The sequence below is a fragment of the Rhinopithecus roxellana genome, chromosome 15, assembly GCF_007565055.1.
Source record: "Rhinopithecus roxellana isolate Shanxi Qingling chromosome 15, ASM756505v1, whole genome shotgun sequence".
Classification (NCBI taxonomy): domain Eukaryota; kingdom Metazoa; phylum Chordata; class Mammalia; order Primates; family Cercopithecidae; genus Rhinopithecus; species Rhinopithecus roxellana.
The window spans coordinates 122,194,663-122,220,314 of record NC_044563.1 but is presented as its reverse complement, the minus strand read 5'-3'; the positions used below and the strand labels follow the sequence as shown (position 1 = coordinate 122,220,314).

Below are 25,652 nucleotides of genomic sequence, written 5' to 3'. Positions count from 1 at the left end.
ATATGTTTTGGAAGTCTCACTTGCTTAATCCAGGTTTCTCAACTGCCATGTTAGTATTTATGAGTATATTAAAATAGAGTAAGCATTAACATGTCAGAAAGAGGCACTAGATTATTCACAAGTGTTGCATATATAATTCAATAACAAAACAGATGGAGAAAAAGACTTTTTATTAATATGGCTTGCTACACTTCTTATTTTGATCCAAAATTAGAAGTTCAGCAAGTTTTTTCAATAGTCTATGTGAATCGATTTCTGGTTGACATTTATTAGTAATTATATGATAATTTTAATTTAAAACAAGTATATATTTGAGACCGACCCTCTCCTCAATTCTTACGTGTACTTAAGTCAGTTGATTCTTGTTAACTCTCCTTTCCACATGACAGTTATATGACATGAAAAGGGGTTTTACAGTTTAGCACTCCATTAAAATGCATCCACCCTGAAGAGCTCATCAGCCAATTTTCAGGAGAGACAATTTTTCTTTATTAATGAGTCCCACAACAGAAAGAATCACAGATCTGGGATACATTTTTGGAGAGTACGTAGATATTGGCAAGACCTTTACATTTTGCATTTAAAAACTAAACCATGGGTTTGTAGTTATTCCCCTTTTAAAGACAAATGATTCAGAAGTGCTGGAAAATTAAAATAAAAAGCAAACTTTAATTTTTTGCCTTATATCTACATGCAATTCTAGTTTAAAAAAAGAGAAAGTCATATGTTGTGATATGGGACCAATTAACGCTAGATTTCATGTGGACCATGGGCTTATTTAGAACTAAGTCTACACGAGGGGTCAGTTCCTAAAGAAAGGAATCCTAAAGTTTGGACCCAGACCTCACAGAAGATGGAATTTCTCTCTCCAGTCTTCATAGCATTTTGCATTTTATTAAGAACTTTTCCCATGACTGATTTCATTTAACAGGGAAATGGATATTTTTCCTATAGACAAAAAGTGGGTGAAAAGTGGTTTTGTAATGCTAGAGCAAAAATATGGAAGCATTTAAATCACTAAATTGATAAAGGATGTCAGAAAAATATTAATCTTCTTTGAACTCCTAAAGGTGATTTGTATGCAAATGTAATTATACTAAGATATGTGAGAAAATGTGTCTGTATTTAGGGTGGTCTTGGCCTAGAACAGAGAACAGATAGGAACTGAGCAGCTGTGAGGAGCTCCTATTCTACTCAAAATTGGTTCCTTGGAGAGCGGCTTTGACTAGACCTGCCCTGAAAAATCTGGCCTAATTCCCACACCAGCCCTAAACCCTTATAGGCAATGGGACTGAAGACGTTTCAAGATCTTGAAACCTGAGTCAAGATCTTGAGTGATGCTCTAGAGCTGCAGGAATTTTAGTTTCTACTGAAGCTCCACCTCTTTCTAGCTGAGCATCTCTGAGCAGGTTACTTAGTTTATTTAAACCTTACTTTTCGATAGAAGGAGAAAAAATATATATCTTATTTTTAGGTTGTCATGAGGATTGAATAAAAAAAGGCACATCAATCTTCCATTACAGTGTCTGGCATATAATGTGCTCTCAATAAATAAAATTTTTGCAATTAAAGATTTCTGAAACCATGCATCTCTGCAGCATTCCCTCTGGAGCCCTGGATGGGGGTCACTAGAGTGATAAGAAGATTCTACTGTACTTAGGAGCTGGGACTTCAGAAAGAGCTTTGTGGCTTCTGCTTAATGAGACTCTCAATCAGTTTTCCTGTTGCAGAAGTCAGACAAACTGATGGGTTGACTCTCTGATCTATTTTCAAAGATAGCTCCCTTGCTGGCAAGTGTTCAATTCATAAGAATGATTGCTCACTTCTCAGACATATTGCCTAGTTTCACCAGCATAGTGTCTCTCATGGTAGCTCATTTTTAAGTTTAATATTCCTGACACAATGCCCGAGTTGATCATTGCCGCAGAAAAACGAAGATAGATGAGTCTACACCATTTTATACTTCATATTTCTTTTAGGAGCCTTAGATGAATGTCAGCTGGGTGTGAAGATGTACTGTTCATCACTCTCCCAACTTATTCCTTAAGTTTCTCTTTGAAAAGTCTTAATTTTTGTTACCATCATGGTTCAATAGGCTATGAAAGATTCAGTACTATGAATAGCCCACTTCATATTACTTCTAGTTAGCACCAGCTTTCTTTTTCCACTGTTCTTTCTCTTATAGAGAATGATTTGACATTCTGCACTTAAAGTTTTGTAAAATAAGTAATTGTCATTTGCATTTTAAAAGATTCTGTTTAAATCGCAAATTTTGCAAGGTCTGGTGTATGGCAAGGAGGTGAGCCAGTCTTACCTTTGTCCACCTGTTAGCATTTAGCATTGTCCACCTGTTAACATTTTTAGAGGCCTGTGGAATATCCTATCTGCTCCCCAGCTAGCAGAGGATCTCCTGCTTAAAGCTTGCCTCTTTTTTGTTGCTGGCTGTGTGCTGGTAGAGTGGGCTCTTCTTAACATCTCCTTCCCTTGCTTCAGTCAATCTCCTTAGAAGAGCCTGCCCTGAGGTGCAGCTGGGCCGCCCGGCTGCTGTCCATCTCCTGCCACTCCTGATCTGGATCAGGTAGGCTCCAGCTTACCATGTATTAGCTGGCAGCCTCCACACAGGCTATGCCATTAAGAAGATGGAAATCTAGAGATGGTTTTCGTGGCAGCTCCAAACTTCTCATAGATATAGAAGCACACCCATATTGTAGTCTGAAGCAAAATGCAATTAGGAAAGCCTTTGCTATTTTCCATGTATCACCTTAACTTTAACAGTCCTGCCTCCAAGCCTTTCTTCAGGTTGTTGCCCCTTCCATTTCATCCTATCCAAACTCTAACATCCTGGCAATTTTAATCCCACCTCCTCCATGCAGCCTTCCTTTATTTGTTTTCCTCCAGCAGGAAATCATCTCTTCCTATGTAGATCAGTAAGGGAGAAAATACTAAGAGTTAAATATGTTTTCTCACTTACAGGCTTTGGATAAGATAACTCATTGGGCCATAATTTTGTCATTTGAAAAAAAGAGAAATAATACTACTCAAATTATAGGTTTGTCATGAGGATGGAATCATGCAAAGCACCAAGTCCAGTGCTTAGGGCACAGCAGGCATTTCATAAATTGCAGTTATCATTATTACATACAAGCATAAAAATATATTTTGGAAATTTTTTTAAACAGCCAAGTACAGCTTTTATATAAGGTTAACTTGAGTGTCTGTTTCCCTGAACATCCTAGTTCCTAGATAGCAGGAATGTTAAAAATTACATGAATTAGCTACAAAATACTTATAACCAATTACTGTGGTGGGGCTGTATGGTTGCACTGTATAAAGTACCTCTTGAATGCTGGGAACACTGCTGCTATACCTACTCACATCTTACCACTAGCAGAATTATCTTCCCAAATCCAGGAACCTAGCACCAGCACTTCCTGAACAACTTAGATGTTTCTCTCCCTCTCAGCCTAACAATAATCTTACCATCCATCTTCTTTCTCTTTTGCTCATTGAAATTTATCTAGTTGATTACTTCAAGAACACCCAGCCTATTCTAAATATGTTCACCCGTTAGAAGTAATTTTTTGGTACTTGCTCTAATAATTTCGTAAATGACTACCTTGAGGTGCTTATGTCTCTTTACTGCTTCATGTTCTGTTCTGCAGAGCCAATTTTGTTTTGTGGGATTCCTTTTGTTAACCCCACCCAAAATATTGCATCCATTTTGGATAAGGGATATAAACAGTGTATAAATTAGTTTGTTTCAGCTTGGGCACACTACTAAATATCAATTATATGACACACATTTATCTCAGCATTGATTATAAAGACAGTACTAAAGTATTTGTAAGTACTCACAAAAAAGGGAAGTGTCCAGCCATCTTTCTTCTGTATGCCTTTAAAATGTTACATACAAACTAGGTAAACAGAGAATTCTGTTTTTCAGTTTGATTGTGGCTCACCTTTCTAGGTCCTGTGCTTTTCAGCTCAAACACATCCATTGTATAATTGACTCTACGCCCATAGTGGTCGAACTGAACATTCCCTGTCAGCCCTTGAATTCGAACCTAAGTGAAAAAGAAAACCACACGTGTTCACTTGCAATTTCACTTATAGTTTCAACTTCATCTGCTGGGCTTACAACTACTTAAAAAAGTAGAACTATAAACTATAACCAACTAACTGAAATGCCATTAGGTATTTGAGCTATTGGGCTAGAATCTGAAAGAGGAATATCAAAGGGATATATAAGCAATTTTGCTATACTCCTGAAAGAAGAATATGTTTTATTTGTTTTTAATATTATAAAGTTTCCATTTTTACTAGAAGAATCCTCTGTCAATTATAAAGTATTTTTATAGGAATGACAATTTTTTTATGGTTACTTTTCAGTTTTATTTGTATACCTACAAAATGGATTAAATAACCCTGATACGTATGCCAGATCATATTCTCACCTTGCTAATATTAAAATTAAGATATAAGAATCAAAAACATATAAGGACATTTTTGAAAATACTGAAATATATTTTATTCCAAATTTCCTTTTAATTTGCTTTTACCTATGTTTTGAACCCGTGACATTTCAGAACATTTAAAATGTAACATTAAATATGTATATATTACCTTAATTATTTGAACAAATAGTGTTGGTATAATTATAAAAGACTGAAATAAACTGACTACTTAATCCAAAGTTACAAAGCAATTTGAAGATCTCCAGAGGTAGTCATTATTTCTGGTTCTGGAATGTCCCGGGACCCAGGTGGGCTTATACTTCCTGAACCCCTTGTGGTTCAGGAAGTGGCTTATACTTCCTGAACCCTAGCTAACCTTGTGGTTAGCTAGGCCCATGAGACTCTTTCTGACATGTGAGTTGTAAATAGGCAGGACAGGTAATATTATTAAGCCACAGAATTTAATTGCCAATTTGAAACCTGCCCCCAACTATCCATTTCCCTTTGCAGAATTCAAGATGGTAACTGCTCTGCCAGTCTATGTCCTTGAGTGACTACAATTAGCCAAGTGCCCCTGCTAATCTAGCATATGTCTGAGTAAGCAAAGCTCCTTTGTTGTTTTAAGTCACTGCGATTTGGGATATTACAGAAACATAAGCTAGCTTATCCTGACTATGCAGCCACACAAAATGTAAACAGCAAAATTCTACCTTGTATTTTATCTAGAAATGTCCCAAAAATGATGGCTTGATATATTTGAGTAGCAATTGTAATACGTATTTGTGCTTGGGTAAATTAGTCTGTTTTTTGAACATTCAACTAAAAGAAGACCATGAAATGAACTGAACTTAAATAAAATTGTGAGTTACCTGTTTGAGTGTCCTCTCCATGTCAATTCCCTGGCCCCATGGAGCAGCGGGATTTGCCAGACAATCCCCAGCATTTCCTCTCCTTGAGATATCAATTTTCTGCCTCCTAAGACTTCGGAAAGTTTCAGCCATCACAAGGACTCCATCATAAGTCAGAGCAGAGGTGTACTAATCAAATGAAAATGAATATAATGGTAAATGTTAAAATCTTATCGAGTGCTAGAAATGGTCTGGGGTCTTTGTAAGTTTATGACATAAAGCACCATTCTATCTGAAGGATGGTTAAATTACTGATAATTAATTGACTCTAGCTTCAGAAATTTCTATTCTTGCTTTAATATAAAGCCTGTATACCAAATCTTATCATCCTGACTTAAAAAGGAGAAAAACCATTCTGAAAAATAGAAATTCTAATAAAACAGTTTTCCATCAGTCGGTAGAAGAAAGACCCTTAGGCAAGGTCTTTCTGTTGTGTCCTAGTACAAATAGCTAACGTATCAAAGGCTAATGCAGCTTTGTAATCTGCCTTGTAGTCAGTTTCTGTGCTTGAGCCCCAGGAGGGCTGGGCCTCTTAATCTTTTCCTCCTCCGAAATGCCTAGCAAGGTTCCCTGAGATTTAATATAAGTTCATGGACTTGAAGTATATATCTTTGTTCAGTCTCCCAGAAGAATGAGTGGAATTGTTTATTGTTATTCAGAAATATGATGCCAGAAATAACATCTCCTTATTCAACAAATGTGTATGCATCAGTGACTGTGCTAAATAGGAATGGATATTGCCACACTACACCCAATGAAGGTGCATAGGAAGGCAAAGTCATTTTGTTAAGTTTTCGATATAACCTAGGATCAAAGTAGAGATGTGAAGGATAGACCATCTGCTTCTGTCTGAGAAAAGAGTGAGCTCCCCTCCACCTCTGAGAAAAGATTATTAAGGTTAGGAGAAAAAGTGAGGAAAGGTTGAGATAAAAATGTAATTTTCTAAATATAAAAATAAATCAACATGGGATTGATTGCTTTTGGCAGACATTTATTAGAAAATTCCTGAACACATGGAAATGGGGCACAATTTTCTGGAAGCATGACAGATCTACTTATTCAGGAAATGTGTATGTACTAGTCACTGTGCTAAATAGTATCAACTGCTAACTACTTATCATGACAAAAACTACATTGTCTCCTTTAGAAATTCCATATGGTCAGTTCCTTATAATTAATACCTTATATGCCTGTATGAGCAGTAGGTCTGTGCTGTGGGAAGTGGAGGATGATCTCCTTGATTTTGTGCTTTCAAATGAAGAAAAATCATTTGAAATTCCATTTGTATAAAGTAAACTTAGAGCCAGGCATGGTGGCTCGCACCTGTAATCCTAGCAGTTTGGGAAGTTGAAGTGGGTGGATCACTTGAGTCTAGGAGTTCGAGAGCAGCCTGGGCGACATGGGCAAACCCCATCCCTACAAAAACCGCAAAACATTAGCCGGGTGTGGTTATTTCCACCTATAGTCCCAGCTACTTGGGAGGCTGAGGTGGGAGGAGGATTCCTTGTGCCCAGGAGGTCAAGGCTACAGTGAGCTATGATCATGCCACTGCACTCCAGCCAGAGTGACAGAGAAAGACCCTGTCTCAGAAAAAAAAAAAAGAAAAGAAAGTAAACTTAGGCAACATGGATGTGAGACACAGCAGCCACCATTACAGGGAAGAGAAAAACTAAAACATGGATAAAATAAGGAGCATTAATTCTAACAAAGAACTGTTCAATAGTATAGGATATAACTCTTGTATTAGAAGTATTTAACAGAACCATGTAAATGTCCTATATATTCCTCTAGGACTTGACAAAACAAGCTTCTGGAGAGACATGCCCTTCACAATTATTGGGATGGGGTAGCTGAGGAAAATTAAGGTGTTCAAGCAAGGTACTACACCAAAAATGAATGTGCCTCCTCCCCTGCCTGACCCAACACATCTTTGAATAGAGAAAGTCATCAAATCATCTTTTTTTGTTAAGGCAAGAAAATAAAAATGAGAAATAAAGTGAATCTTGCTTAAGTCGCAAAGGGCAAGAGAAAAGTGCAATGCTAGTACTTGAGGACCAAAGGAGGAAAAAAGAAAAATATTGTTGCTTTTTTTCAGGAAGAAAAGCTGAGAAGAGATGGCACTAAAAGCAAATGCACTTGCTGTGTTTTAAAAAGTGCATTCATTTTTATGAAATATGTGAACCAGGAAAAAGAGCAGGTATCACACAGAGTGGTGCAGAGCAAAGGAGACATTCAGCCAGAGCGGCAAAGACCTGGGATTTGACAGGTCATAGAGCTGGTAGATGGAAAGAAGCAGTAGTTTAAATCAGTTTTACTTTTTCAAAGGATGTAATTCTTTTCTATGTGTCTTACTGTACTACAATCCAGGGAACCACAGTTACGGGCAGACAACTTCTAGGTGGCACCTAGAAAATTCTTACTAATCATTTCATTTTTAGGCAGGGTAAATAGTGCCCTATAGTTATTTACTGCTCTGATAAGTGATTAGAATGATGAAATGATTTCATTTACTAAGATTTATAGATAACAAGACAGAATTGGGCAGAATCATGGTGCAGTAGAATAAGTATGGGATTAGAGAAGAAAGAACTGGGATGAATTTTAATTCTGTGACTCATAGGTTTATGGGAATGTGAAGCACATTTTCTTGGCTATGGAGTATAAAACAGAGCAAAATGAAATGAAACAAGATAATAGTGACTCTCTATTATGGTTATTATGAGGATGAAATTTCATATCATATCTGAGAGCTCTTTGAAAAATGTACCAGACTCTAGCTAGGAATCATGAAGACTACAAAGATGAGTATTTGATGGTTACTGCCCCAGAGAGTTTATAGGAGTGAAACAGTAAGTGTGCAAATAATTATATTAAATCCCTGATGAGAATTGCCCAATCAAATACTATGGAGAGTACAGGCGGGAAGGAATCACATTTACAAAAAAAAAAAAAAAAAAAGAAAATATTTCATAGGGAAAGTGGAATTTGAGATAAAGCCTTGGAAGGTGGTTAGATTTCGACAGGTAGACATGGTGGTGGAGGACTTTTGAGGTAAAAGCATGTGCACAGGGAGTGATAAAGGGTGGGGAAATGGAGGGCAGCTCACATTGGCTGGAGCAACAGAAAGCGGATAGAGGGTCATGCAACTGTAAAGGCTTGATTGGCCTATAGAATGGAAGACCTTGATTCCAGGAGATTTTTTTAAAGCAGGGAAGTGACACGATCAGAAGTCATGCTTTTAATCTTGGTTGAAAAATTAAACACTTAAGAGTACACTTTAATTATAATCAATCCTCATTATTTGTGGTTTCTAAATTTTCAAATTTTCCTCCTTGCTAATATTTATTTGTGATTCTTAAATCGATACTTATGACACTTTTGTGGTTATTTGTGGAACTGTATAGAGTGGTGAAAAATTTGAGTAACTAACACACAAGGTCCCAGCTGTGGCTGAACAAGGAAACACTGTTTCCTTGTTTCTGCTCTCATACTGTAAACAAGTGTCCTTTTTGTGTTCTATTTAGTGCCATGTTTTCTGCAGTTTTGTGCTTTTTGCTGATGATTTCACTGTTTAATATGGACCAAAAGCATAGTGTTGATGTGCTGTTTAGTGTTCCCAAGTGCAAGGAGGCTGTGATGTGCCTTATGGAGAAAATGTGCATGTTAAATAAGCTTCATTTGGGCATCAGCCACGGTGCTGTTGGCCAGGAGTTCAATGTCCATGCACAAACAATACATTAAATAAGGTTTCTTTAAACAGAAACACCCATAAAACAAGGTTATGTACTGAATAGTTGACAAGAAGTTTGTAACCAGAGGCTAGCAGAACTTAACCCTATATTACCCCTGGGAGCAATAGTTCTATATTTACTTATTCAGTATTTAAAGAGACTTTATAGAACATAACTACTGTGAATAATGAGAACTAATTATACTGCATTTACTTATTAAATGGCTACTGAATGCCTAGCATCATGCCAAGAGTTGTGACTGATAAGACGATTATATAACAGAGAGGCCAAAGCTATAGCATAGACAAGTCTAGTTGGATATAATCAAATAGGAGACATTAAAATAATTATATCCCGTGTATTCCATGAATCTGGTCCCTGACTCAAGGACTGCCAACTAACATATCCATTTAATAATTTGCATGTATTTATCTGTCAAATCAAAGGATTGGACAACCGTGCTTGACACACAGTGGACATCCATTTAATGTTCTGTTTTGAAATTCTATTATTTTATAAGGCAGTGAAGATGGTATGCCGAGCTGGCAAAATTCCAGTATTTCTGAGAAGAAATTGACATAGTCACTATGAAATATTATAATTAGAAAATAGAAGCAGAGCTGAGACCCTTTAGCCTTAGATCGTGTTTTTCCTAGGCTTGAATTTCCAAATTACATATAAAACTTTTTACTGGAATACACTGTTAGTAATAGATTAACAAATGATGATGATGGTGCCTTATTCGGTAGGGGCTCAAACCACTAAGTTGGAGTTTAAGAAACATTATGCCATAATTTAACATGAGGTCTAAGAAAGTCATCTATCAGTTTAGTTTGATCAAATATGCTTATGATCAGAAATTTACCAGCCTTTTCTGAGCAAATATTAATAGCATACTTTCACAATATCAGTCAGAAAACAATGAAAACAACCAGATTTTTCACTGTTAATTTGAAAGAGAACTTTTGCAGAAGTTTGTATATTTTACATTTCTGCTAATTTCCTAATTTGCCTACTCATTGCAAATCACTTCATGAAGATTTCTGTGTGGAAGAAAAGTTACGGATGTTCTTTCACATTTGAAGTATTTAGTTAACAATTAAAACATATATATAATTCTGCAAGGAAATTCATATGTATAGTACTGTAATAATAATAGTAAACTGCTTGAGCTAATGTCTAGCAACTCTACTCTTAAATACAGAAATTTAGAAATTATTAAGTGCATGTGCAAGGCAGTTATAAAGACGAAATGCTTTTTTCCCATGCCATACTATGTTTGGCAAAATATTAATGGAAAAACTGTTTAATAAACTTTCCATCTTAAATTTTGAAACTGTCAGTAGTACAGTAGATAAAAATAAACAAATACCTTTGGAGGAGTCTCAGATCCTGGATACTCTCTCTGATCTAGTTTCTTCCAGCGATCCATTAGTTTGATGACCATAGGTGTATTAAAATCTACCAACTGGAATCCAGTAACATTGGCTCCACCATGTATAAACCTCTCAAGAGAAATATCCTTGAATCCCTATAAAAATTGATGCAAAGATTGTTAAATTTAGTTTATTGTACATGGCAGCTCTTCAATAGTAACATAAATTAATGGCCTATACAGATTAAAAGATTTTAAATAAAGCAATGGCTAAAAATGTGGAAAATGATAAAGAAGATGTGGAAAATCTAACTATATCTATTTAGCTGTTAAATTCTGTAATTCAAAATCCAATAAATGGGCCGGGCGCGGTGGCTCAAGCCTGTAATCCCAGCACTTTGGGAGGCCGAGACGGGCGGATCACAAGGTCAGGAGATCGAGACCATCCTGGCGAACACAGTGAAACCCCATCTCTACTAAAAATACAAAAAACTAGCCGGGTGAGGTGGCGGGCGCCTGTAGTCCCAGCTACTTGGGAGGCTGAGGCAGGAGAATGGCGGGAACCCGGGAGGGGGAGCTTGCAGTGAGCTGAGATCCGGCCACTGCACTCCAGCCTGGGTGACAGAGCAAGACTCCGCCTCAAAAAAAAAAAAAAAAAAAAAAAAAAAAAAATCCAATAAATGAGACCAAGATATGTTTTTATTTTCAGTCCAAATCAAGTATTTCTTGAATGCCTCTGATTGCCCTTTATGAAGTATAAAGGGGGATACAGGAGATAAATATGATTGCATCAAAAAATCTCCTGTTTCTCACTAACTCATTCTATGAAACTAGTATCATACTGATACCAACATTTGGCAAGGACACAACAAAAACGAAAACTACAAGCCAGCATCCCTTATGAACACAGACATAAAAATCCTCAACAAAATACTGCACACCAAATCCAGCAGCACTTCAAAAAGATAACTCACTGTGATCAAGTAGGTTTTATTCCAGGGATGCAAGGATGGTTTAACATATGCAAAGCAATAAATGTGATTCACCAAATAAACAGAATTAAAAACAAAAACCATACGATCCTCCCAACAGATACATAAAAAAGCATTTGATAAAATGCAGCACACCTTCTTGATAAAAATCCTGAAAAAACTAGGCATCAAAAGAACATATCTCAAAATAATTAAAACCATCTATGACAAACTCACAGCAAATATCATACTGACTGGGCAAAAGCTTGAAGCATTATTCCTAATAACTGAAACAAGACAAGGATGTCCACTCTCACAACTTGTATTTAACATAGTACTTCCAATCTTAGACAGAACAATCAGGAAAGAGAAAAAAAGGCATTCAAATAGGAAAAAGAGGAAGTCAAATTATCTCTATTCACTAATGACCTCATCCTATACCTACAAAATCCTAAAGACTCCTCCAGAAGACTACCATGTCTGATAAACAACTGCAGTAAAGTTTCAAGATACAAAATTAATGCCCCCACATCAGTTGCATTTCTATAGCCAATAACACTGAAGCTGAGAACCAAATCAAGAACTCAATCTTATTTAAAATTGCCACACACACACACACACACGCGTGCACACACAATATCCAGGAATGCATTTAACCAAGAAGGTTAGAGACCTCTACAAGGAAAACTACCAAACACTGATGAAATAAATAATAGATGACATATAAAAATGGGAAAAACATCCCATGCTCATGGATAGGAAGAATAAATGTCATTAAAATGATTACATTGCCCAAAACAATCTACAGATTCAATGCAATTCCTATCAAATTACCAACATTATTTCTTGCAGACCTAGAAAGAACAATTCTAATATTCATATGGAACTAATAAAAAGCTTGAATAGCCAAAGCCATCTTAAGCAAAAAGAACAAAGCCAGAGGCATCACATTATCTGACTTAAGACTATACTATAAGGCTATAGTAACCATAACAGCATGGTTTTTGTACAAAAATAGACACATAGATCAATGGAACATAATAATGAAACCAGAAATAAAGTCACATACCTACAACCAACTGATCTTTGACAATGTTAAGAAAAATAAACAAGGGGAAAGGATGCTCTATTCAATAAATAATGTTGGGGAAACTCACTGGCCCTATGCAGAAGACTGGACTCCTACTTTTCACCATATACAAAAATTAAGATAGATTAAAGACGACGTAAGATGTGAAAATACAAAAATCCTACAAGAAAACCTGGGAAAAACTCTTCTGGATATTGGCTTAGACAAATAATTTATGACTAGGACCTCAAAAGCAAATGAAACAAAAACAAAAATAGACTAATGGGAACTAATTAAACTAAAGAGCTTCTGCATAGCAAAAGAAACAATCAACAGAGTAAATAGCCAACCTACAGAATGAGAGAAAATATTTGCAAACTATGCATCTGACAAAGTACTAATACCCAGAATCTATAAGGAACTTAAATCAACAAATAAAACCAAATAACCCCATTTAAAAAAGAGCAAAGGGCATGAACAGATACTTCCCAAAAGACAACATACAAATAGCCAGCAAACGTGAAAAAATGCTCAACATCACTAATCATCAGAGAAAAAATTAAAACCACAATGAAATGCCATCTCACACCAGTCAGAATGGCTATTATTTAAAACTCAAAAAATAACAGATGCTGGTGAGGATGCGGAGAAAAGGGAAAACATAAAAACTGCAACTGTTGGTGAGAATTTGAATTAGTACAACCCCTATGGAAAACAGGATGGAGATTTCTCAAAGAACTAAAAATAGAATGAACATTTGACCTAGCAATCCCACCACTAGGTATATACCCAAGGGGAAATAAATCATTTTGTCAAAAAGACACCAGCACTCATATGTTTATTGCAGCAGTATTCACAACAGCAAAGTCATGGAATCAGTCTAAGTGCCCTGAGAAATGTTAGTCCAAGGGACGAAAGCAAGATAGGCCATTCACGGACTTCTGTGTGGCAGGAAAAAAGATGGTGCCCACCAGATGGAGCGAAGAAGCGGGGAGGTAAGGATGCTATCCTTTCTTGCCTAGAGGTAGTTAGTTATCAAGGATTCAAAAATTCTGGACAATTATTTATTTATTTATTTATTTTTTTTTCTCTCTCTCTCCCTCCCTCCCTCCTTCCATCTCATCTATCATATCTATTGTCTACACATTTTCTATTATTTATCTGTGTATGTATGTATGTATCTATGTCTGTCCATTATCTATCATCTATCTATTATCCATCACTTGTCTACCAATTATCTGTCATTTATCTATCTTCCATCTATATATTTACCCATTTATCATCTTTATTTTATACCTGACTCTCTTTTATTGCCACTATTTTAGGTACTTTATAAAAATCCACACACAATGCAAAGTGTAAAACAGACAATAGCAAGAAGAGAGCAAAAAGCATATTAAGGAAGTGAATTAATAAAGCCATAGGTATTAGCTCAGAGAAAAGTAAATCACACACACACACACACACACACACACATGCATGAGCTTGTAGCTTTTGTAATCGCTTTCTTTTTGTTTTCTCTTAGTATTTAGTAAAGGTTCTTTTGAAAATATGAATATGCTTCAATTTGCTGAGAGAATGAAGGGAGAGTGTTTTGTCCATTTTTTGGTGGGAATAAAATGTGTAGCAATAATCCTGCAGTTAGAGTAAGAAGTAATGAGGACTTGGAATTGCTTGTCCTTCTGAATGCACCTTGGCTATGGTTTTGGAGTCTTCAGATTGTTTCTTTCCTTTCCTCTTCCCTCCCTCCCTTCCTCCTACTTCTCCTCCTCCTTTTTCTTTTATAATGAAGTAGATTGTCTTCCCAACCAACATATATGCATTGCTGTTTGGCTATCTAAGAAAAAATATATCAGTCTACTGGCAACTGAGCAAAATTGCTGTCAAAGAGGCCCAGGTATATGAGCTAACAGCTATTATATGCTGAGCTTATTATATGCCAGGTATTGTGCTAAGGACATTACACAGATTATTGATCTAGTTTAGTTTTCATAACAAGGTTATGAGATAGATCCTATTATTAGCCTTATCCTATAGATATGAAAACAGGCTCAGGGGGGTGAAGGAAAACTGTTCAAAGCCATCCAGCAAATGTACGCTTGAGCTAAGATTTCAGCCATAGAAACCACCTCGAGTTTGTCTTTTTCACCTTATACTCCTGCATATTCTTACACAGAAGTGTTTTAAATTTTATTAATTATCATAGTATCTATAGGAAAGGCAGTGTGATACTGTACCCCCTGGAAAAGCCCACACTTTGAATTCCACTTCCGTTACTTTCTAACCTTATACGTTCCACATTCAAAATGAGAATGAGAATGCTACGGTATCCAGCACATCTGGTTTGCATTCAGTAGATGATCACTATTATCAATTAAGTCACTCAACAAATATTTATTTCATGCCTATTATATGCCTGCTAATTTGACAGTTCATCAGTTACATTCTCATTTTGTTGATAAAGAAACTAGACACCAGAAAGTAAGCCTATGTTTCTGAAATGGGAAAAACACTGTCCATCAATCTCCAGCTAGTAAAATGTCAGTTGAACATTTGTTTGCTTCTATCAGAGTATAGGGCAGACCCACAAGCAGGCAAATGATTCCAATGTTTTCTAAAAGCCACAGTAATTCAACCATTGCATTAGCTGCTAATTGACGACATTATTATTTCCTTTCAACCATGGCTGAAATAGAAGGTCTGCCAAACCTTCTTTCATAGCGTTATCCACAGCTGCAGGATAAAGAGGCAAAGCTGAAGCCTTCAGAAAAATCATCTGATGTAAAGTCTGGCTGATAAATAATAGTTCACATTTCTCAGAGTCCATCCTGTTCTTATGCTGAAGGTAAAGGAAAAAATTGCCATGTCTGATTATAAACCCCTTTCAGTTATGCTTTGAATGAATGGTGGGTGACTCAGTTAATTTCAGCTATGTCTGTTTTGCGTACAGGCAATATTTTTCCTTTCATATATTTTCTTGCAATTTCATATAGGAAATTGATAGGATCTAGACTGCGAAGCAGTTTTCTCAGAAACATTTATTTTAGTGGCCATTTTGATTTCAGTTTTTATCCGAAGAATATAGTGGAACTGAGAGTTCCTGGGCAACATTGTAATAAAATTATTCACTCTATAGTCAGGAGGAAATCAGTAGTTAAGTGACTAAGTAAATAATGTCCCTGAGGGCAGGGGGAGATCAAGGGAAAGGCTTTCTACTTGTTAAAATGGGCTACTACTTTGCTTGGATTTCACAATGGTTAATTACCCCTCTCTAGAGTAACATCCAACTTGGTTTTTCTTTAATTTCTATTTGTAGTTCATACATCTTTTGGGGGAAAATAAAATGTTTAAAATTATAGGTATCAGATATCCTGATGACTATGTAAATTTACAAGTCTATCATCACTGTTTAATAAATGCTCAATCTTTAAGTTTTACTTAATTTAGGCAACATTTCTGCTGTATTTTGCATTTCAGGTTCATAGGTTGACTAAATCATATGAGATAGCTGCGGTGCAATTAATGGAAGGAATGTCAAATAGAATGGGGGAAATTGCTCCCTTACCATGTTGTAAAAATTGGTTAGTTAAGAAATTGACTTAAAGTATGTACTTTCCATGTGCATGTAGATAGATGGTAGAGTCAGACATGCTTAATGCAGAAAAGTTAAAAAACGGGAAGCACAAAAGTAAAACAATGTCGCCAAGTTGATGGAATCTTAACTAGGGTCACTGCACTTCAATAAAAACATGCTAGACTGCAAATTTTGGGAAGCATGTCTACTCTCCATTCTGAAACTAACCAAACACCTAAATGTAAACAAGTCACTTTGCTTTCTGTATCCTAATGTTTAATTTCCTTTATGTTCTGAATAAGGCGTGAATGGTGTATGTGTGTGAGATGGTGGAGGATAGGTAAGAAACAGGTTCAGTTCATCTTTAATTATATATATCCAGAATATTTTGTAATTTTATATCTTTTTAATGATTGAGCCAGGTGTTCTCCTAGATGTAAATTAAATAATACTTTATAAAATAAAAAAATCTAAATGAGAACAAGATTCTAAGAATTTGTCTTAAAGATGGGACAAATGTCAACTGTTCCTTGTTGCTATTGGTGGCCATATTTAAATTATTTGACTGCTAGAGGAGTGAATATCAATACAGAGCAATGTGTTTAATGCTAGGTCCCCCGATGGGTGCTGTGGGAGATGCTTAAATAAATGGTCACTTGGTGGCATTATTCCCCAAGTTGTTTATTTATTTGTGTATTTATTCTTTGCAATCAGACAGGTCAGAGCTTCAAACATTTCTTTGAGAATTCAGATCTATGAGATCCTGGCTAAATTACACTGAACCTCATTTTTCTATCAAAAATCTTTTTTAAGGCCAAATTAAAGCAATTATAATAATAAAAACAATTACAATAACATAAACTGGGTGCTAGAGGGTAAGCAGGAGTTCAACAGATAAAGAGTAGGGATAAGGACTCTTTCATTAGGTTAAAAAAAGAGACATTGTTCCTGCCTTCAGTGAACTTGCAGTGTGCTATTGTTTTATTTGCAGTTGTGCCATGGGATGTTGGACAGTACCTGGTACAGAGGGGGTATAAAATAATAATTTGATAAATGAAAAAACAAGAATAAGTTCTATACTATGAGTACACAGGTACTCAGGGTAGTCTGAGAACCCAGAGAAGAGACTATCAAAGTGGATATTTAGGGATAGCTTTCCAGAAGTGACTGTAACCACTGACAGGGATTGGATGGGGTAAACACCTCCTGATAGAGATAACAACCTAAACAAAGCTGGGAAAAGGAAAGCTGCATTAGGTGTCTGGGAATTAGTTTGAACTGAAGAAGGGATAGTTGTGGGGTGGAGTGGGAAAGACTCGGGTCAAGTAGGGACAAAATCTTGAAGGGCTTTGTGCATTAAGTTCAAGAGTGTAAATCCTTTTTCCTAAAATATGTAAGTAGAGCAGTGCTTAGGTTTTGAATGCTTACTCTGGAAGATGGTGGTAAAAACTGGGGCAATGACTCAGAGTTGGCAAAATATGTCATTTGGAGAGACATTCAAACTCTGAGGAGAAGTGAGACATGTATTAGCAAGTAAGTTTGGAAAACCCATGGGGAATCAGGTCATGAAAAATATGATGTCTTTTACTATATTTGCAGCCTGAGCCCAATAAAAAATTTAAGCAAACGATATCATCATACTTGTCTTTAAAAAATAACTGGCAGCTAAATGAAAGAAGAACTAGGAAAGAGTAAGTCTAGGGACAAAGTAGGGAAGCAATTTTCTTACATGAATCTCTAAGAAACAGACTAGGATAAACCAACTGACAGATAAGGTTTTCCTGCCTCTACTTCTCTGGGAAAATTTCGGAACAGAATTTAATCTATTGTGATATAATACGCTTTCACCAGTACCTCTAGATGATGGGTTTAATAAAACATACATGCACCCACATACAAATCCCGTATAGGACATAGAAAAGAAAAAAGAATAGCAGCAATCTTTCGTTTCTAACAAGTTTTACTCACACTTAATATCCAATTGTTAAATATAGTGGCAGAGATAAACACAGAGAAATTTTAAGAATCAGGGAGGGGCATGCCCATTCAATTAGATATCAGGCATAGCTCATACTATTCAGATGATGTTAGCTCCCTGTGGACCCTCTAGGGGCATAGAATTCATAAATGTATTCTCATTTTATCAGGATAGAATGATGAAGGAGATTGAATGGTTGTTAATTGAAGAAGAAAAGTTCAACTTATAATGACAAGACAATTTAAAATAATGCCAGAGAGCATTCACAACCTATTTGCATCCTTATTCACAAATATATTGCCTATTATTTTGTTTAAGTACGTGAAATCTGCTTTCTGCATTTCAGCCAAAGAGTTTAAAGACCATTAGGAAGCCAGTATTTTGGTGACATTCCTTACTTTGTTTCTTGGTTTAAAAGATTATCATTTTTAAAGAATCTAAAGAACACCTATATTTAAACTCAATTTCTCCAGAGAGTTAACCTTGTTTAAATAAGGGAGGTCCTTGACTTTTACAAAAATGCATGTTTGTAAATTCATGACCCAATTTCATGCATCACATATTGATGTCTGCTAAATTTCATTCTTCTCTTTTTGGTAAATATGGGTTGGACTTCATACCTTCTGCTTTTATATTCTACATTGTGACTACAGAATATTTTAAATATTCCAGAATATTTGTAACCACCCAATCACAAGTAAGAATTGTTATTGTAGACATCAGTTTTTACTAATACTGTTAAATCACCCTTGATGAGTTGGTTTACATATAACAGTTCTCTATTAATTGTAAATTGTAATTGTAAATTATCAATGAAATATTTTCTTGGTTTAATTTTTAGAATATATATTGCTAATATATAGACATACAACAAACTGTTGTATATTCACCTTGCATTCTGCAACCCTGCGGAACTTATTAGTTCTACAAATATATTTTGATTCCTTAGTATTTTTATATATATATAAAATCTTCTTCCTTTTCAATCTGGATGCGTTTTATTTATTTATTTTACCTAAATATCTGTGATAGAACCTTCAATACAGTGTTCAGTAGAAGTGGTGAGAGGGGACACTATCTTGTTCCTGATTTTAGGGGAAAATCATTCAATCTTTCAACCTTAAGTATGATGTTGATGTCATTTTTCATTTTGATTCTGGATTGACTTCACATTTGAGAATCTTATGCACGTAGCTCTCAAAAATAGCTGTTGATTGGCTCAATAAAATAAAAACTACTCTAGTGTTATAAGTAAGAGTCCTTTAGGGACAAATGAATAAGTCAATATAATCCATATTAATACACTGTATTATAATGTATGTCCATGGCAGTCACTGATCTGATCATGTATTACAAAGATATCAACCACATATAATAAAACTTGCTGATTTTTAGTGAAAGTGATGGTTCTAGTCCCTACTGCAAACAAAAATGGTTTTCTACTTCATATACTGGAACTCTAGATAACTTAAATACACTGCCATCTCCCAGGGCTGTTTATGATATCCTTTGGAGTGTTATAAATATTAATTCATTCCATCTTGTACTGATTTATTTATTTTAATTGCCAATGTCAACAACTCATTTCTGGAATGATAGTCTACACATAACACATTGATTTTTTTTCCCCTCAATTCTATTGTTTGTAAGACTAGATGACAAAACCTCCTATTTGCTATAAAAGTCATTAGAGTCTCATTGTACAATTTACTGTACTTACAGATATCTCATAATCCTAAGTTTTTTCTCTTATAGTAATATCAGAATACATTTGTCTTAAATTTTATATTTTTATAAAAAATAGTGAAACACTCTACTAAAACAGCCTACTAAAAGCAATGAAAAAGACAAGTCAAAATTTCTCAATATTTTCATGATAATCCATTGAGTCGCAAGATTATACTTTATCTAAGAAGCACAATATAATAATGGTTCACAGTATATTGCTGTATTTTAATATCTCAGATCCACAACCAAACCCAGTTCACTCAAGACTGAAAATTCCTGTCTCAAAGTGGGACAGTCCACTTGCTATATGGAAAGAATGGGTAGATCTGAATCTCTTTTGCATCCTTCAGTTTCTTTCCTGTTTAAGCGCAAGATAGTCATAAAAAATAAAAAGGGCTGGACGCAGTGGCTGATGCCTGTAATCCCAGGACTTTGGGAGGCCAAAGTGGGCCTATCACGAGGTCAGGAGATCGAGACCATCCTGGCTAACATGGTGAAACCCCGTCTCTACCAAAAATACAAAAAATTAGCCGGGCGTGGTGGCAGGTGTCTGTAGTCCCGGCTACTCTAGGAGGCTGAGGCCGGAGAATGGCTTGAACCTGGGAGGCGCAGCTTGCAGTGGGCTGAGATTGCGCCACTGCACTCCAGCCTGGGCGACAGAGCAAGACTGTCTCAAAAAAAAAAAAAAAAAAAAAAAAAAAAAAAAAAAAAAAAGTGTCATAAAAATGGAAAAAGGAGAAAACATCCTTAACTTCTCCAGTATAAATCACTTTGGGAATCAGGCCCTTAGGGCAAATGGTACTTTATAATAAAACAAGAGAGGATGGACCGCTCCATGTACAATCTACCTCCTACACTGCATGGTTAACAAGACGTATTCAATGAGCCTTCCAAGATATCTAAAAGGATTTCTCTCAGGCCTTTAAGAATTTCATAACAATGGATGTGCCTTGTTTGTTAGTCATTTGTATATGACATGTGAAAAGTTGACATAATTTTTAAAAATTTGCATTACTCCCATTTAAAAGATTTGCTTATATAGCCATTATATACAGTTATTCTTAAAATTAGAGAACATAGCTGTTAGTTTAGATCATTCTTGTAATATCCAAATATTGGCTATCTTTAAAGTAGCATTTATCATTTAGACAGAGAAAATTATTTAATTTGACAAGTGGTATCATAGCAAAATAACCATTATCATTTCTTTTAAAGGTCTCTTTAGCAGATACCAAGCTAATCTGCATAAAATTATATGGAATTCTACTTATGAAATTTAGTGATCATTGTAATAAAATATCACGTGTGTTATTAAAAGCTTAGTAAGTAATGTAGTCTATTTATTGAAGCATTATTTTAAGGCACAGTTAAAATAATCTTGTGTGCTTGAGCAATTCTTATGAAAAGTAGAAAATAAGAAGTTCTTACCAAGTTTGCAATGATATAATGGTAGCCTTTTACATGCTTTCCAACACTTACAATCTGTGAAGATATAAGACAATAAGAGAAAAATCAATTTTAATTTACTGAAATATTATTTTAAAAATTTTAACTCTTTTAGCATAATTCCATGTAGAATCATGATGGGAAAATGATAGGTTTTTAAAAAATAAAAGTCATGTATTCTAGTTAGAAGAATTGATAAGCCATATTCAAAATAAGTGGTGAAAAGTACCACTTTTATTTAAATCACATTCTATCAACCTCGTTCGGGAAATGTTATAATCTCCTTAAAAAGAATGACAATGCTATGAACCAACATTTACATATGTTTCTCATGAGAATGCATCAACGTAGAAACTTAACATGATTTTCATCCGAAGAATTTAGATGTACTTCACTTATTGATAATCTATAAAAACAGAAGATAGGCTGCTCGGTGTCTTCATAGGGTAAGAATAATCATCTCTGAGTAGGTTGAGTAGCAAGCAGGGTTTTTCTAAGGTACAATCTATTTATAGACTTCTCTGATGCCAGAAAATATTCAGTGAATTCTCACCTGTATATGAATGCAGTAGTGTTTTCTTATAATTACAAAAAGAAAAAAAAATATCAAAAAGGTTTTCTCTCTGTTGGATTCTTTTTTTTTTTCTGAGTATATTTTCAGAGATGTTTAGGAAATTAGAAACTCAAACATCTTTTAAAAAGTACTAGAGATCTTTTAAAAGTTCAGTTTTATTTTTGCATTAGAGATTATAACTCTCATTCTCTGAAAAACTGAAAATTCCTTCAACAAGAGAAAATCTAATTTCAGTTACTAATGAGCAGCTTTGTAACTTCACTGGTGTCATCAATGATAACAGTGAAAGCCACAGTTTTCATGTATGTTCATTGTCAAAGACAAAAATTAAATTATTTTAAGCATTTTAATATCCCATACAAGCAATTCTGTGTAATTGAGTGACTTTTGTACAAAATATAGGAAAACCCTTTTAAATCAGAATATGTGATGGACATAGAGAGTAGAAAAATGGTTATCAGAGGCTGGGAAGGGTAGTGGGGGTGGGAGGGAGGTGCAAATGGTTAATGGGCACAGAAAAAAATAGCTGGAAAGAATGAATAAGACATACTATTTTATAGCACAACAGGGTGACTATAGTCAATAATAACTTAATTATACATTTTAAAAATAACTAAAAGGGTGTAATTGGATTGTTTATAACACAAAGGATAAATGCTTGAGGGGATGGTTACCTCATTTTCCATAATGTGATTATTACTCATTGCATGCCTGTATCAAAACATCTCATGGACCCCATAAATACATATACTACTATGTACCCACACAAATAAGAAATAAAATAAAATAAATAAAATCAGAACATATGAATTGTGCTGGAAAAGAGTTTTGTATACATGGCTATTGGTGAAATAAAATTTCTACTCATCTTATGTTTTTGTTTTGATTACATTCAAGACCTTCTTTCTGTTTTAAATGTTCTCCAGTTTCAGTACAAGTTGTTTAGATTTTTACTTTTTAATTTCTGTTCATATTATTTAGGATTTGTTGTACTTCCTGACTATGAGGGTTGATGGCCTTTTAACCATCCTGGGAAATTCACTGCCAATATCTCTTAAAATAACCCTCCAAAGATGTTTTCTGTTTGCTTCTAATAGATACTGCAGCACTGGTATCACTGGCCTGGGGCCACTCTTATGATAAGTTCTCAAATTCTAGATTCCTAGACCACAGTGTGTGGTATAAATTCAAAATACAATCTGTCTCAAGGACAAGGCTGTGATGACAAATTCTGAAGGAAGATACTTTCCTCACTACACTAAGCCTAGGCCAAGGCAGAAAACACTTAGTTGACTCTGTACAAGTGACAGAATTTTTTCAGCTGTACCCTTTTATTGGGCTGTTGCCCTTCAATAGTCTGGCTTTATGTATTGACTTGACTGAACACAAAGCTTCTGTTCTTGGGAAAGCATTAAATGCCCAATCAGCCTACCCAATCTGGCAATTTCCTTCATCACAGCTGCCTGTCATTTTTGGCCACTGAAGATTTTCTTTACTTTCTTGGAAGTTCAGCTACACATTTATAATATTTTATATAACCTTTCTCCATGTTTTATATTGCCAGATTTATCTAGTCCACAATTTATCTAAAATAGAACTTTCTTTGAGAATCTTTCCATGAAGATGAGGACAAGCAAAAATAGATGAGACTGTGGAGAAAGCTCGGTTTATGAAATAGCTGAATTAGGTGTCATATTGGGCAATCTAGACTTGAGTGATTTAACATCGGTGGAGCAGGATGGAGCCATCTTATTCTCTGGGAATCTCCATTCTAGCTTGTGCAAAAGATAATTATCAGGAGGATGCTTGATGGTACTCAGCCAGGAAATGGCATATTCTATTATGGAGTCTACTACAGATTCCTGCTATTTGGCTTCAGCAGGGGTTGTTGCCACTCAGCAATCCATTATTTATCTCTTGCTGATTCACTATATGTTTTTCTGGTGTGGCTATTTAAGCCTTTTTGCACTCTCTCTAAGCCCCTGTCCCCACTCTGCCTCTTATTTCTTAACACTCTCAGCTTGTGATTTCTTTGTGACTGCAGTCAAAAATGTGTCAGTTTTATTTTAAAAATCCATTTTAAGTGCAAATTCTTGTAAATGTTAAAAAGATGCGGAACCAGTAAAAATTCTGCACTGAGTGTCTCCATAGAGAACTCATTGTCCATTCAAGATTGTTTAGCAAAAAACTATAATAAATTAAAGCTTATACAACGAATTTTCAAAGGGTGAGGACTTATAATACCACAAGGAACTGACAGGGACAAAATTCCTGGCATGAAAGGTCTTGCAGAGCTCCATATGCATCAACATTCTGGAAACTAAGAGCTTGGGGAGTAGTGATCTGGAGATTTATTTACCTGGCTGGTGATGCTAGAGGCATCAGTATCTCTGCTGAGCCAGATCCTGGCTGAGATAAAAACAAATGTACTGCACAAATGCTGTGAAGTTCTCACTGCCTTAGTTTCTTTGTGAAAAAATTCGATTTACAATCCATTGAGTGGTGTCCTGTAAATAGGGTGTTGCTTACTTTTAAACGATTGTGTAAAACTCAAAGTGTCATTTGTGGTTTCACATGGCTTTCATCCTCTCAACAAAAGTGAAGAATATCTTCTGTAAAGAATAAATTTGAATGAGTTGACTGTGGGTGCAGACCAAACCTTGTATCTCCTATGTAACTGCTCTTTTAAAAATATGTAAATAGGGAAAAGAAACAGTTTGAGTTGAAAGATAGGAATATAAAATGGCACTGTCTTCACACAAGTGTGGTTGGCTTAGTTGTCATGCGAAAACAATGCCCAGGGTGAGTACTTGGTTGCAAAATTAATTATGGTCTTTCCTAAAGACAGAAAAATGTAGGGGCAGAGAATCTACATATTTTATATTTTTAAAAGAAACAGAGGGTGCAACTAGACTAAAAATAATGATCAAGTGTCTGTTTAGAGTTTTGTAGAATAGGTTAGAAAGGATCAATCATACACTCTCAACGATGATTATCCTTACCAAAATAATGTGTTTAAGAGAAGTGACTACTTGATTCTTGTCATTACTTTTTCTTCCCTGTGCGCGGGTTTTTGTTTTTGTTTTGTAAGAAGCAGAGACTTGTTTAGGAATATCCATGGTGCTGGTCAAATAATTAAGTTCTATAATCAGGCAATCAGGCCCATGCATATTAAGGTGAATGCCAGGTACAAACACTGTAATTTTTAACTGTTTTATTAACAAATTATGGCATACCAATCTTCAAGAATGCAACTTCCAAATCCTTAGTCTTTGATGGAAATTGGAGAAAATGAATCAGGATACTTTTCCATATTGACTTCACTTTTCAGTTCACTTTAGTTCAACAAATGTCAATGGAGTGCTTCCTACCTATAGGATTAAGGCTAAGAGATTTAAGGATTATAAAGATAAGTCTGTCAGTGCTGCTGTTACAAGGGGGTTCATTATCTCATAAGGGGATGAGACTCACAGAAATGGCTGAAATACAGAGCAGAATAAGGGGAATGCAGTGGGTTTCAATAAGTGATATCACTTGCTTAAGAGAACAAGGCAGACTTTTAAGAATGAATAGACTAGTGTCTATTCATTATAGTGTCTATAAATATTGACTCAAGGAATGAATAAAGAAGTTAATCAGGGTACAAATGTCAAAAACACTAATATATTAAGGTCAATTTGAGACTTGCAAATTAATGATAGTTTGGCCTTTAATCCACAATCAGATTTTACATTGATCCTTTATATATCAATGGTTTATAAAGTACTCAGGGGTCTTTCTATAAAAGTTGCTGTATATTATTTCTAACTATTACTACCAGGCTGTGATCATTCTATTGAACATG

General features: G+C 35.3%; 1 protein-coding gene across 4 annotated transcripts in view; it reads right to left on the bottom strand.

Annotated features, from left to right (window-relative positions):
* The window catches only part of GRIA4 (glutamate ionotropic receptor AMPA type subunit 4), a 386,992-nt gene that overhangs the window by 75,710 nt on the left and 285,630 nt on the right, over window positions 1-25,652 (bottom strand). For all 4 annotated transcript variants that reach the window (XM_030918824.1, XM_030918822.1, XM_030918825.1 and 1 more), the window contains exons 6-9: window positions 21,217-21,270; window positions 10,466-10,624; window positions 5,324-5,491; window positions 3,960-4,064 (exon numbers count right to left, since the gene is read on the bottom strand). In XM_030918824.1, coding sequence (XP_030774684.1) covers window positions 3,960-4,064; window positions 5,324-5,491; window positions 10,466-10,624; window positions 21,217-21,270 — 486 coding nt within the window. The remainder of the gene's footprint in view (window positions 1-3,959; window positions 4,065-5,323; window positions 5,492-10,465; window positions 10,625-21,216; window positions 21,271-25,652) is intronic.